The 15,399-nt window shown below is 35.4% G+C and overlaps 1 protein-coding gene across 2 annotated transcripts in view; it reads left to right on the forward strand.

The window, feature by feature from the left end:
* The window catches only part of Tox (thymocyte selection associated high mobility group box), a 152,743-nt gene extending 138,026 nt beyond the window's left edge, over nt 1-14,717 (forward strand). For both annotated transcript variants that reach the window (XM_048783024.1, XM_048783025.1), the window contains exons 7-9: nt 5,580-5,966; nt 12,447-12,598; nt 12,956-14,717. In XM_048783024.1, coding sequence (XP_048638981.1) covers nt 5,580-5,966; nt 12,447-12,598; nt 12,956-12,992 — 576 coding nt within the window. In that variant the 3' untranslated portion in view covers nt 12,993-14,717. The remainder of the gene's footprint in view (nt 1-5,579; nt 5,967-12,446; nt 12,599-12,955) is intronic.
* Nucleotides 14,718-15,399: the final 682 nt, after the last annotated feature.

Below are 15,399 nucleotides of genomic sequence, written 5' to 3' on the forward strand. Positions count from 1 at the left end.
AAAAAAAAAAAAAAAAAAAAAAAAAAACTAAACTAAAACTACTTTGATATAAAGAAATTTAAAAGCTTACATTAAAAATTAATTTTTACATCATCCTTTCATCTCTTTATAAAGATAAGAAATTATCTAAATGTAAACAGAAATATATTCATCTCTAAGGGTTTCTTAATTGAAATGGTCTTTTGAACCCTATATGTGATTGCAAGGGCGGGGCTTCCTGGCTTAGGCAATTTTTACACATTATTGCAGGTCACATTCAGTTGAGCTGTTAAGTAAAGCTTAAGGAAATACAGTTTTTCCATAGACAAAGAAATTCTTAGACATGAGTCTGAATTATTATGCTGAAAATAATGTATAACTTTAAAGCCATGGAACTACTTTCATTTTACCACATAGACCAGAATTTATAATTCCCCAAATGAGTATTGCATTCAAAGTAGTCACCAGGGGAGGTTACAAACCCATTTTATTATTGCTCCCATAGTTCAAAAATTTTTTGAAACTCCTCTTTTAGGATTGCAGTCAGGAAAAGTTTATGAGCCACACTAGAAAATCAATCTTGTTACATAGTTTTCACATCTCATTCTTTTCCCCAAACATCACCTACATGGAACCCACAGCCTTGGCTTCCACTGACTATTAGCTGTTTCCAAAAATCAAATTTGCCATCAAAAGACAAAGAGTTGTCTGAGGATATGTAAAACAGTGTCCCACAGGCTCTGAAGAGAATTCCAGTAGGGAAGTTCCCAAATATCCCAAGAAAAGGCAGCATTATTGCAATAAGAGTACAGCTTCTCATGAGTGCCAACCCAGGAGGAGACAGAATTTGGATGGTTGTATTCTGGTATGTTAAGTAAAAGCAATAGGATTCATTTACTTTAAGGCCACACATCAAATTGAGATTTTTGTTTCTGCCTTAAGGAGTAGTTCACTAACTAACAAAATAACAAAATCTTAAAAAAAAAAAACCAACACATATATGCATACTATATATATGTATATACAATATACATTTTATATGTATATTATATATTATATATACATACATATATAATATATTATGTACATATAAGTATATATACATATAAAAATATACATATTTTTATATGTATATAAAATACAAAACAATATTAATTAAATTAAGAAGTTCTCTATTTCTATGATTGATAGTAAAGAAACTTAATCCCTCAGATTGCATTAAAGGAGAGTGAATTGGAAACGTGAAGAAATGGTTTTTCTTCATACAGAATGAGGTAAACATAGAATTCATGCCATGGAGAGCTGTTGAGACAAACACAGAGTCTGAATTTGCAAATGGGATGGATCATTTTATGACTGTTAACATAAAATTTGCAGCTCTGTAAGCCTAGATAGTGATTTAAAGACAATAAAATCTCATGCTTCAGGGTATAAGTTAATCACCTGCAAGGACCAGGACGAATTTTCCTTCCAGAAGTAACAATGCACAATTGAGTAGGTGCATAAATTTTGTTTAATTTCCAATGTGTCAAGTATTGGTCAGTGCTGAAAACAAGAATCAAATTAGATGGGCTATTAATTTGATTTGGTTCAGCAACTCCTATATTGTTGCTTCCACTGAGTTTTATGTCTTGTGTTTATACTTTGCTATTTTAAATAACAATTACTTTGTCAATCTTTCATTTTTATAACACAGGTCGTCCCAGAATGGGGGCATTTATACACTGTGCAGTATTATCTTCATTATAGGAAGTAAATGGGATTGAAATTATCTTGGATAACATCAACTTGGTTAATAAGAATATCTTAGGGCTTATGGAGGTGTATCTTTTATGCATTTCACTCACAACAAAAGAAGTCTCTACAGATAAGACCCCAATGGTCTCTGTTGCTCCTATCTTGCATTTTTGCTTATAGCTGATGTCTTCCAGAATCTGTGGCCCAAAGGCAAGTAGAAAAAAGGAAATACTTAGAAACAAAGAGCAAGAACATACTTTTCCCTAAAAAAAACAAAAAATGTCAGATTCACAGGTTAATTTTCAATTTATGCTGGTAAAAATCACATTTGTTGGGTGACCAACACAAGATACTCATTGTGAAGTAAAAGTGATTAATCTGTTTAAAAGTAGAAACAAATTTAAATTGTTTACTATGTATAAGAAAATAGTTCTAATTTCTGAATGGTAGGTCTGGAGATCTTCAAATGCAGTATAATTGATTTGCAAAACTATAGCCTTGCTTTCAGAATTTAATTGGAAGGAACTGGCAGTGAGAGTATATTAAGTTTATGATTTCTTCATATTTCCATTTAATCAGATTATGGATTCATAGCTGTTTGCTATTGAAAATGAACTTGTTCTGTCTTCTAAAACATTGAAATAGCTATGTAATTAATAGATGGCCTATTGTATTAGTCTGATTAATAATTAATCAGAAGTGAAGGTAGAAGCAAGCTTTTTCCCCAACCAAATGAGTGACTTTTATATAAAGACACAAATTCTCAAAGTGTGGGTGGAACACAGCAAGCTCCTCCACTGATGTCGTCCTGCCTAGAGCCAGCGAGGCCCAAAGTGCAGAGTACCTAGTCAGAGGGCAACACTGAGGGCTTTATTTTCTCAACACTTTAGGAAGTGTGTGGTTCATGCTAAAAGAAGAGCAGAGAATGGGGCACATCAATCCAATATTCTGTAGGTTTTCCGAGTCATGACTAAGTGAGAAGTCTCAGCAAAGACAACAGTATCTACATACAGTACTGCCCCCAAGTTGTCCTTCGCTCATTCAACAAACATGTTGTATCCTCTATGTACTTTACACTATGCTGTATTCATGTACTACAGATTCAAGTCCCCACCATTTAAAAAAAAAATTGCTTCCTGGACTCATAACATCTCTGTTTCTATGTTTACCTCATTCTGTAAGAAGAAAAATCATTTCTTCACGTTTCCAAAAAAAAAAAAAAACACAGAGAGCAAGAACTCATATTGGAGTGCCTACCGTGGATAGGGATGTGGCTCAACATGATGTTTAGCATGTCACATTCAATGATTTAGAAAGTAAAGGAGAAAAAATATAACTTTTCCTCCCTCTTGTTAAAAATTATATTCCAAGTGTTATCTGAATCATTATTTTTGGAATCTATTTGAGATTATAATAGTCCTAATGATGATTCAAAGTTACCATCATTTCAATATAGGTTTGGGGGAACTGGTCTTTATATGCTTTGGTATAAAGAAGGTAAATGACAAATGTCTGAATACAGAAATTGTGTTTAATCATCCATAAGCAAAGAGAGCCTTTACAAGGTTGACAATAAAGTATCTCAACCTAGAATGCTATTTATTTCTATGAATACAGATGTGTATTTTTCTATTTATCTAGCTCTCATCTATCTACCTATTTATTATCGAGATGCTATAAGGTAGACTACATGCTATTATTTTAAAAGGAAAACTCAGAAAAATTGGATTCGCCATTTCTTTTAAATTCAACATTTTTATTTCTGTAGCCAATAATCACCTTATTACCTAGTAAGAAGGTATATATAGAAACTAAAAAGGAAAACATTTTATGATGAAATACATTTCCTAGTTTGGGTTGTATAAGAAATGCCAATTATTTTTATTCTTTGTAAATTAAAAACAATGATAAAGCAAAAAAATTAAAATGCACCAACATGTATTAATTTGTATTAGATACCATTTCTTTCCAGTATGAAGTTGATGTAGTCCATGAATAGATATGAAGTTTGCCCTTTTGTAATAAGCTAGAAGAGACACAATCCAAACACAACAAAAACACTTTACCAGATGACTTCCACACAGAGACACACAATAAACATATGATCTTGACATATATGGAATAATTTTTGAGACATTATCAATTGCAGTACATGTTTTTTCTGATTTAGAAGGAGTCACTGTTTACCCAACCTCAATTAACGCATTTGACTTTTCAAGTGAATTGTTAACTATCTTACACATCAATGATAAAAATTTTTAAATGAAAGTTTAAAAATAATTTTTAAACTAAAAACTTTTTTAAATTAAAAGTACCTTTTAGGTACTACCTTTAATAAGGTTCTTTAGTCTAAAGTCGGTCTTTAAAATTTTTGGTAAATGGTTTTTTTACATTTTTAATGTTAATGCAGGAGATGGGAAGGCTAAACATTTATTCCTATTTCAGAAGGCTGCATCAACATTGACACACAGAAAAATGTCCTAATGAGACATTTGAGGGAGCGTGGATTCTTTGAGTATACCTTATCATATTTCTGCAGGGGATCATCATGGAAATCCATATTTCCATGGCTTGGTGTGTTTTAACAGGCATCTGATGTCTCCTTGCTATGAAGACAGGTTATGGGGCTAACAGTTCACCCACTACTGGCAGACCAGCACCACCTCGAGAGTGAGCACACATGCAGCATCATTGTTGTAATTTAATTTGTTCGCATTATTGAGGACAGATTAACCAGGTGGCTACCAGTTCTGCAGGCTGGCCTGTTATAATGCAGCTAACTGGCTTGAGTTTCTTCAAATGCCTGGGTAGTGGGTCCCTGAGCCGGAGGGACAGGGAAGACCCTCACAGTGCCAGCAGTCCCGCAGTGCTAAAAGCAACAAGACATTAACTGACGTCTGAAAGTGTTAAGAGTGACATTAAAGTTGCAGAGTAAGGGCATACTTGCATGCACCAGACCTTCTTTTGACAATGTGACTTTCTCCAGAACAACATCTTAGCATTTTTTCTTCCCATTGATTTTACCTTTCCCCATTTGTTAGGTCAGTCTCTTTCTCTCAGCAAAAGTAGGAGAAAAAGTGTCCAAGAGGTAATTTTTGATTCTTTTCAACTTCCAGTGAAATGTCGAGTTTTGAAGTCAATTAAAAGATTATTAGGAAATGACCCTATGAAGGTGTAGAAAAAAATTAGGGCAAAATTATATTAATTTATGATGGATTCTAAAATTTCTAAGAGAGATTATTTTTATCCACTTCATTAAGGAGGATAATTCATCATCAACTTAAAAAAAATCAAGATGAGTTTCGTGGTTACTTTGAAGCCATATTAATGTAATTTTATATGACTTCAGAAAGGTATTTTAGAACTTTTTCTTCCATAGCCATTTCCAGCAACCAGTTTTGTTTTCTTTGTGCAAATATCTAGGCCAAGGCTCCGTGAGACTATAAGGGGAGGGGGGCTAAACACCTAATCAATAGGAGAACTGCAGAACTGAATTACTTTGAAAGTGAGCTATATTGTGTTTTCCATTAGACTGATGATGGCATCCTTCCTACCCCCCCCCCCATCTTTTTATCTTTGGATGAGGAGAAGAGTCCACAAGTTAGAGCTTAGCATTTAAGCAAAGGAATAAAATGTCACTGCAGATTGTTTTAGATTTCATAAAAGAGATCGAATTAAACTCAGCCTTGTATAAGTTATGTTAAAAATAACGATGGAGGAATTCTTAGATAAGAGAGTCAAGAATAGCCATGGGTGTTGATTCTCAAGAAAGTTCGTGCATAAGCTCACAGAGCATCTTGTTCATCAAATCCGTGTTCCATGGATCCTACTCCTAATTCTTCTCTCATTTGTTTCTTCCACAGAGCTACAGTGAACCTGTCGATGTTAAGACGTCTCAAGCTCCTCAGCTGATCAGTTCCAAGCCGTCAGTGTTCCATGGGCCCAGCCAGGCCCACTCAGCTCTGTACCTAAGTTCGCACTATCACCAACAACCTGGAATGAATCCTCACCTAACTGCCATGCATTCTAGTCTCCCCAGGAACATCGCACCCAAGCCGAATAACCAAATGCCAGTGACTGTCTCTATAGCAAACATGGCTGTGTCTCCCCCTCCTCCCCTCCAGATCAGCCCACCTCTCCACCAGCATCTCAGCATGCAGCAGCACCAGCCACTCGCCATGCAGCAGCCCCTTGGGAACCAGCTCCCCATGCAGGTCCAGTCTGCCTTACATTCACCCACCATGCAGCAAGTAAGCACCATAGCTCCAGACTTAGAATCAGCACCCCTCTTCTGAAGGGCTGGGAGAGGGATCTGTTCATCTAGTGAAGGTTGGGGGACATGTGTTTTCTCTTCTTCTATTTAAATGGAGAAAAAGAATCAAAAATATTCTACAAATATCTGTTGATGAAAAAAATAATGTAATTGACAAGTGATGGGTTTGTGGAACATGATATCATCCTAGCAGTTGATAGTTGCTTTTCATAATCATTGGTTTCTTCCCCAAGATACCCATTTTGCTTTATCTTTCTAATCCCTTTTTTGTTCTGTTTCTTGAGTAGAGTATATTTATTATTTTGAGGTGTCTTTTTATAATAGAAAATTCTATATATGTTTTTAAATATTGCTTATAGATGAGAACATCTTGACTGATCTGCCAGTTAAGTCCAATAAATGCTCTAAAATAAAATCGGGTTCAATAGTAAATTTGGTGGAACCCTGAAAATTTTAAGAACTAAACATTCTAGCCAGAGTTTTATTTAAAAATGGATATCTGGGGCTCAGAGGTAGAGCACCTACCTGGCATACACCGAGCCCTGGGTTTGATCTCTAGCATCATAAAAAAATATAAAGAAAGAAATAAGGGTAGCTCACCTCTGCATAAACTGGAAAATCTGGCGGTCTGAGAACCTCCTTACTCATTTCTCAATTATTGAAGTCATTTGTGGGAAATCTTAGCTTAACTTGGATTTTGATGTTATTTCAAAATTTGGAAATTAGGAGCAAACCATGTAAACTCAGTTGACCATACAGTATTCAAAAATACTAAAAACTTGTCTTTAAAGAAGGGAAAAACCTAAAAATTATAGCAAATTCAGCTATCACTTTTATAGTCAAATTACTCTTTGTCCTCAGATATTTATGTAAATATGTAAACACAGTTCTCCTATAGAATTCGTATCTAGTCGTCTATGAAATTTCAGGCTTAAATTCGGTGGGAGAAGAGGCAGAAAGAAAAATCAAATATATGTAGTCCCAAATTCATCATCATCATCGTCATCATCATTATTATTATTAACAGGTATTAGTAGACCTTAATACTTTTAGCTCATCTTCTCAGAACATTTATAGTTCAGATACCAGCATCATTCCCTGATTTCTAAGGAATCTTCATTTTACAGATGAGGACATTGAGGCTTGGCAGAGTTGAATAATGTACTCACAGAGTCAGAGCTGGTATTCAAACCTGGATCTGTTCAGAAATCAGAGCTTGAATTCTTTTATATATATATATATATATATATATATATTTAAAATTAGGTTTTATTTTAGGCATTTAGACACCAAAACCAAAATAATTAGGTATGTTTTTATTATTTTTCATCAGTTTTAATCAATTATACATGAGAATAGAAAGCGCTTTGATTCATTGTGCACAAATGGAGCAGAATTTTTCAGTTCTCTGGTTGTACACGAAGTAGAGTCACACCATTTGTGCAATCATACATGTACCTAAGGTAATGATGTCCTTCTCATTCCACTATCTTTTCTACTCCTTTTCCCCTCCCCCCACTCCCCTTTTCCCCATCCAAAGTTTCTCCACTCATCCTATGCAACCCCCCCCCAGTATGGATTAGCATCCACTTATCAGAGAAAACATTCAGCACCTGGTTTGGGTGGGGTGGGGGGGTTGGCTTATTTTGCTTAGCATGATGTTCTCCAACTCCATCCATTTACCTGCAAATGCCATAATTTTTTCTCTTTTAATGCTGAGTAATATCCCATTGTGTACATGTATCACAGTTTCTTTATCCATTCATCTGTTGAAGGACATCTAGGTTGGTTCCACAGTTTAGCAATTGTGAATTGTGCTGCTATAAACATTGAAGTGGATGCATCACTACAATATGCTGTTTTGAAGTCCTTTGGGTATAGACCGAGGAGTGGGATAGCTGGGTCAAATGATGGTTCCATTCCCTGATTTCTAAGGAATCTCCATACTGGCTTTCCAGATTGGTTGCACCAATTTGCAGTCCCACCAGCAATGTATGAGTGTACCTTTTCCCCACATCCTCGCCAACACTTATTGTTGCTTGTATTCTGAATAACTGCCATCTGACTGGCATGAGATGAAATCTTAGAGTAGTTTTGATTTGCATTTCTCTAATTACTAGAGATATTGAACATTTTTTTATATTTGCTGATCGAATGTATATCTTCTTCTGAGAAGTGTCTGTTCAGCTCCTTAGCCCCTTTATTGATTGGGTTATTTGGTTTTTGGTGTGAAGTTTTTTGAGTTCTTCATATATCCTGGCGATTCGTGCACTATCTGACGTGTGTTTGGCAAAAATTTGATCCCAAAATGTACGCAGAGCCTGAATTCTTAATGCTAGGCTTGTTGCCCCTTGCTATTAGTTACTCTTGTAGAATAGCAACCTTTGTATTAGAAAACTTGTTTCTTCCAAGAATTTGGAGGGTCTGTAAATCCCAGTTAGTTCTGAAATCAAAATTTTTATGGCAAGCAAAGGGATCCATTTCCTTATAGAAGTCTCCCTTAGCCAAGGTTACTATAAAGTTGTCTTGCCTGAGAGATGGAAAGGCCAATGGGTAGCAAGTGAATGAGGAGAAAGAGATGGGGACAGGGTAAGAGTCATCAGCAGGTCACTGGAGCAGGAGCCTGCAGATTGAGGAAACTGACAGACACCGTAGGTCAGTCATACTAAAATTAAAACCAAAAAGTCCATCACCCCTCAATGTCTTAATCTGCTACAATCACTAGAGTTGTTGGGAACAACATTCAGGTCATCAGTGAGACTTCAGCCTGTACATGCTGTCCCAGTCTACCAGGAAAATGAAGCATGTTTCATTTTTCTAGCTTAAAAGTAAAATAATGTTACTTCAGGCTTTGCCTGTAGATTTCTTGGTCCATGATTCTTCTGGTATTTATGATTTGCTTAAATTTAGATACTGAATTAACTAAATTTTCAATCTTTGAACTTTCTAGGTAGCACATAATTTGGTGTTTATAAACTGAAGTCACCCATTTAATCTTAGCTAATAAATAAAAAAATGTTTGCATGATATTCTCTCACCCAACTTAAGGACCTATTTTCATAAAATGGGAAAAAAAAAAGTGATGGTTTTGGTGTATGTGCAACCAAGTTGTTGATAAAATTTGACCTGTCTGATTCATCATCCAAAACACCTTTGTCCAAAGATGTTTGCTTACTAGTATGTGGATCGTGTTTCCATGTGTGTGCGTGCACATGCACCCCAAAGGAGAGAGAAAAAAGAAAGTAAATGACTACTGTATTTTTAAAAGAATGTCTCATATTTCAGTATTACTTTAGCTATTTTATTACCCTTTTGAAAATGAATGTATCCTACAAAATAGTTGTATAGTCCACGAGGAGAAATAGTTTCACTATTTTTCTAGAATAATATTTTATACACGGAACCCATGAACCTCTTTTTTGGGGGGATCCAGTTTTGCACCTATTTTTCTGCTCACTGTATTGTCGAATGAGGTCAAGAGAAGAAATCATTAATATCTGTCAACTTCCTTTATAACCTTAAGAAAAAAATCTTTGTATGATATCACATGGACAGATTTTCAATTTCCTTGTGTAATAAACAGCTGCTTTAGGATTTGGGTGTAATTTAAAGGTTTAAAAAAAAATCACATTGAGATTGATGAATAAATCAGTCGTGAAGACAAAAAACATTGACGCCTTGTTGAAAATACCTCTCCAGACAGGCAGGAAATGAAATTAGTTTCCAGTAAAGTGTGGATATGAGGATCACTGTTTGGTGGTGCTGTAGGCTTTTTCGGACTTGCTATGGTGGCACAACAAAACTGCTAGGGCTACAGAAATCTAATTAAAGAGCAAATGTCCCTTCTGACATCAAATTAATCTTTATCATGTTTCCTATTTTTATTTCAATCTGGCACCAGGAAATGAAATTTAAAATTCCAGGCATGCTACAAAACAGTTGGTGATTTTTCTCCTGAGCATTAAAATGCAAAATATTCAGTCTTGGTTAATTAGACTGCTAAGCAAACATTTTCCAAAAAGTGTATATCATTGTTTTTTTTTCCAATTTACATCAGTTATAAAAATGTACTTAGCTCTAAGTTTGACCTCAGCATCTCTTTATAATAATGTTCAGAAGCATGTTTCATTTTCCAACTTGAAAGTAAAATAGTGTTAAATAATGTTACTTCAGACTTTGCCTGTATATTTCTTGGTTCTTGCTTGTTTTGATATTAGTGAGTTCCTTAAATTTATACTAAATTTTAGCTAAATTTTTAATCTTTGAACTTTCTAGCCAGAATACAATTTAGGTTTATAAACTGAAGTCATCCATTTAATTTTAACTAATAATCTAAAAATTAATGTTTGCCTGATATTCTCTCACAAAACTTAAGGATCTCTTTTCACAGAATGGGGGAAAAAAGATGGTTTAGGGTGTGCATGTGTGTGTGTGTGTGTGTGTGTGTGTTGCTTTTTCATGTTTCCATACCTTCAACTCAAGATATTTTCAATTACTCTTTGTTTTGATACTTGTTTGCTTTTAGGTTCTATTTTGTCCGTTGTGTAACAATCCAATATGGAGAACTTTACATTAAAAAGATAGGAAAACCCTGGCATTTACACGTTTATCCACCCTGATGCTTTCTAACAGTAGCATCGAGTAATCTGTACTAAACTTTATTTATTGAAAGATATAATTTATTGAGCCACTACTATGGGCTAGGCCCTGAGAATATCGAGTAAGCACTGTAAATACCGTCAGATCTCAGGGTCCCCTAAGGCAGCCTTACAAGGGGGACTTAATAAAGGAAGTCAATACAATGCTCCCTCAGAGCTCTCTCCTGCCCTTTGCCCAGGAGCACACTAGACACTAGGGAAGGAAGTCAAGAGTGCTGGACAAGATGACAGGACTCTAAGGAAATGAAGATATTTCATTAAAGACTCCCGCCATATTGGAAATCTGAGCAAGTCCAGAGAAAGAGGATTTCTGCCTGGAAACAACAAGACTCCCAAATTACCATTTAGACCCCTATTCACTTTCTCATTTGGAAGACATTTGCACTTTGAGCTAGAGGTGGTGTGTACACAGACAAACTTATTTCCCACAAATCAGTTGTTAACTTAGGAAATTTTTAGCCTGTACAAACACCTAGTCTGGATGAATTCTCCACTCTTCAATGACTGTTTCCAAATATCCAGAATTTTTTCTTTCTTCATTGCTTGTGGGAGTGAGGTAGACATTGGTTCCAAGTCTATCATTTGAGTGGAAACTAAATCAATATCTTAAATCCTATATTGAGAGTTGAAGACAGTTGCTAGTAGGTATTGTCTTGGAGTCATTACACTGGGGACATCCAAACATAAACTAAAGTCTAAGGAAATATCCTTAGTTTAAAAAAAATCAATCCTCTGAGTATCCTGCTGAGTTTAAGAAAAGTAAAAATTCAACAATATTAGGTCATCAAAAACTTCCTCCAAGTAAATAGGGACTGATTCTGAAATCTCTTGATTTCTCAGTGGTTAAAACTCATGGATGGAATCTGCTGCAAGACAACCACAAGATTAATTAAGTTGCTTTTTTCAGTCACTTGCAGCAAAGCTTGCTTATGCTGCTCTTGAATTTACCACATAAGCTAAAAATAAATCTTTGCATATAATGCTTTTTGTGTACCAGATATAGCTATATACTTCAGAGATTCTGTCCTTGAATTTTTAATAGCTTGGCTAGGATTAAAAGTCAACACTTCACCATACTAGTGAATTCAAGGAATCTTCCTGAAGTCCGATTATTGTTTGCTGGTTAATAGACTTTTCAATTAAAAAATATTTTCTCTGTCTTACACTTTTCCCTCTCTGTTTTCGAATGGCAAGTTGTTTTGCATCTCTTTCCCTATATTAGTCCAACAACTGTTAAAAAGCTTTGGTTGAAATTTTTTAGCTGAGAAAGAAATACAAATAAAAGAAGAAGCAGATGGTCCCTTTGTGATTGAATGAAGAAAAAGGGGTTTGAGAACAATATGTGAATAGGTGTAGTCTAATAAGACACTCAGCCACCTGCTGCCTGAATCCTTCAAAAAAAGATTCTGTTTCATATTCTGGGGATTAACTATTAATGTATCCTTAGGTTTGATAGAAAACAAACTTTGAGGGGTTTAAGCTCTTTTCTCCCTTTGTTTTGATTGAGTTAGCTTCTCTATGTTTTAAATTGTTTCTCAAGTCAATTTATCTGCTCAAGAGTATAATTAAAGGTTTTCTGACACATGGCTAGATGAAGGAAAGGTAAGTAGACCCGAGTTTGGGGCATTTCTTTTCTGCATTTGTTTTAAGTTCTCTGGGCCCTTCCCAAAGGCTTGCCCTGACAGTGACAGGAGCAAGGTCTAGGGTGTTTGCAAAGAATTAATAAATATTTAGTTGCATTTCTTCTTTAAAAGGCACTTTGATCCTTATTTGTGGACTTGCATTTTTTTCCCCTTCAGGGATTTACTCTTCAACCTGACTATCAGACTATTATCAATCCTACATCCACAGCCGCACAAGTTGTCACCCAAGCAATGGAGTATGTGCGTTCGGGGTGCAGAAATCCTCCCCCACAGCCTGTGGATTGGAATAACGACTACTGCAGTAGTGGGTAAGCAGCCAGCCGTCGCCACCTGGTGGTAAACAGCATTCATAGCATGCGTCCTAGTGGATCCTTGTTTTACTCCAGCTTTCAAAACTGCTATCAGGGATGGCTCTGGGATGGTTGTTCATTCAGGAAAGACAAAGACATCTCTCCAGAAACAATTTAAGCCATCTTCTAGATCTTCCAAGAATGAATACCTTTAGATCACTGTTCGCTTTAGATGTAGGTTAACTACCCATGCCCTTTCCCAGTACATAACTCCATCCCTCGAGCTAGAGCAAATAACTCAAAGCCATTGACCCCCGCTGTCCCCTGAAGCAGATTGTCTTGTAACAAGAAATTGTCTGTTTTCTCTCCACACAGGGGCATGCAGAGGGACAAAGCACTGTACCTTACCTGAAAATCTGAACACCTCTTCTTTCCACTGAGGAATTCAGGGAAGTCTTTTCACCATGGATTGCTTTGTACAGCCAAGGCAGTTCTCCATTTTATTAGAAAATACAAGTTGCTAAGCACTTAGGACCATTTGAGCTTGTGGGTCACCCACTCTGGAAGAAATAGTCATGCTTCTTTATTATTTTTTTAATCCTTTATGGACATTGTTTTTCCTCCTTCCCCGAAGGAAATATGGACCATTCAGATTTTATGTTGGTTTTTTGCTGTGAAGTGCTGCGCCCTAGTAACTGCCTTAGCAACTGTAGATGTCTCGGATAACAGTCCTGGATTTTCCATTGGTTTTCATAATGGGTGTTTATATGAAACTACTAAAGACTTTTTAAATGGCTTGATGTAGCAGTCATAGCAAGTTTGTAAATAGCATCTATGTTACACTCTCCTAGAGTATAAAATGTGAATGTTTTTGTAGCTAAATTGTAATTTGAAACTGGCTCATCCCAGTTTATTGATTTCACGATAGGGGTTAAATTGGCAAACATTCATATTTTTACTTCATTTTTAAAACAACTAATAGTTCTATATTTTCAAAATATTTGAAAAAAAAGTATTCCCAAATGATTTTAATTTAAAAACAAATTGGCTTTGTCTCATTGATCAGACAAAAAGAAACTAGTGTTAAGGGAAGTGCAAACCCATTTATTTTGTACTGCAGAAAAATTGCTTTTTTGTATCACTTTTTGTGTAATGGTTAGTAAATGTCATTTAAGTCCTTTTATGTATAAAACTGCCAAATGCTTACCTGGTATCTTACTAGATGCAGAAACAGATTGGAAACAGCTAAATTATAACCTTTACATATGGCTCTATATTATTGTTTCTTCATACTGTGTCTGTATTTAATCTTTTTTTATGGAACCTGTTGCGCCTATTTATGAAATAATAAATATAGGTGTTTGTAAGTAAATTTGTTAGTATTTGAAAGAGGTTTCTTTGATGTTTTAACTTTTGCTGGCAAAAAAAAAAAATTCACGCTTGGTGTGAATACTTTATTATTTAGTTTTTACAGTGACATGAATAAAGCCAAACCTGCTTTTCATTTAGCAGCAAATTAAAGTAACCAGTCCTTATTTCTGCATTTCTTCGGTTGATGCAAATGAAAAACTATTCTCCTTAAGAACTTTCTTTCTTCTTCAATATAAAGGAAAATTGCCCCCAAAGTCACACAGCTCCAAGACTAAACACACACATCCTCTGCCTAAAGAGTTGCTTTTTGGTTCTCAGCTGATTTTAGTCAATTCTGAAAATCACACACACACACACACACACACACACACACACCATAAAATTCAAGTCCAGTCACCTAAAACTCACGCTGCATGCTTCTCACAAAGTCTCCCAAACATGTAAGAACAGATCCATGCAAAGGAAGGAACAAAAGGGAAGCATACTGTTAGGAATAAACCTAGAAATGAAAGGTGAGTAATCAGACAGCAAAAGAGAAAGGAAACGCATTCCAAATTTGAAAGCTGTTTTTATGGAACTGACATTCTTGCTGTCTCTTGTGTCTCTAGAAGCAACTTCTCTTCCCAAAAAGAATTCTGAGAGATTTGCTAGGGGGACCAAAAATTTTGAAAATCTGGATGAGGATTTGCATAGATTTTACACCAAAAAAAAAAACAAAAAAGAGCTAGAAAATCATTCCCTTACACGAGACTATCAACTAAGTTAACCTGGTTGAAAATCAAAAGAATGGTTAATGTCTCTTTCATGGAATGTGCGAAACGAATCTAGCAGTTTAACGAAATACAAATATATGCATTATGTAACCCAATCAGAATTAAAAAGACAAAAGGTGTGCTTGCTTTGGAATGATTTTAGGCATTGTACAACCTTGAGTCACTTGAGTATGTAATAACTAATAAATAATGCAGATCCAATGTGATTATTAAAATGACTGTAGCTGAGAGCTCTAATTTTCCTGTCTTGAAACTGTATAAGAACTCATGTGATTAAGTTCACAGTTTATTGTTTGTCTGTTTAGTATTTTAGAAATATACCAGCACTACTAATTAACTAATGTCTTTTATTGATTATATTATGATAAAGTAAAAATTTCTCTTGCATTAAGTCTAAACTGAGAAGGTAATTACCGGGTTGAGAATAAGCAGCTTTGACTTCGACAGGCGGTTTGTACAGGGAAGTGCGATGTTGTTTACAGCTTCTCCAGAGCAGGTGTGCAACCAGGGTAGAGAGAGTGTTGAAATTTAATACCAAATACAGTAAAAACAAATGTAAATAAAAGAAAATACATCATCAATAAAAACTCTTACCATGCGTGACCGTATTCTATTTGGTGATCCATCAGTCTCTAAAAGACAGGCCCAAATGAGAAATCCCAAATAAATCTCAGG

Source organism: Marmota marmota, unplaced genomic scaffold (genome assembly GCF_001458135.2).
Source record: "Marmota marmota marmota unplaced genomic scaffold, marMar, whole genome shotgun sequence".
In the NCBI taxonomy this organism is placed as follows: domain Eukaryota; kingdom Metazoa; phylum Chordata; class Mammalia; order Rodentia; family Sciuridae; genus Marmota; species Marmota marmota.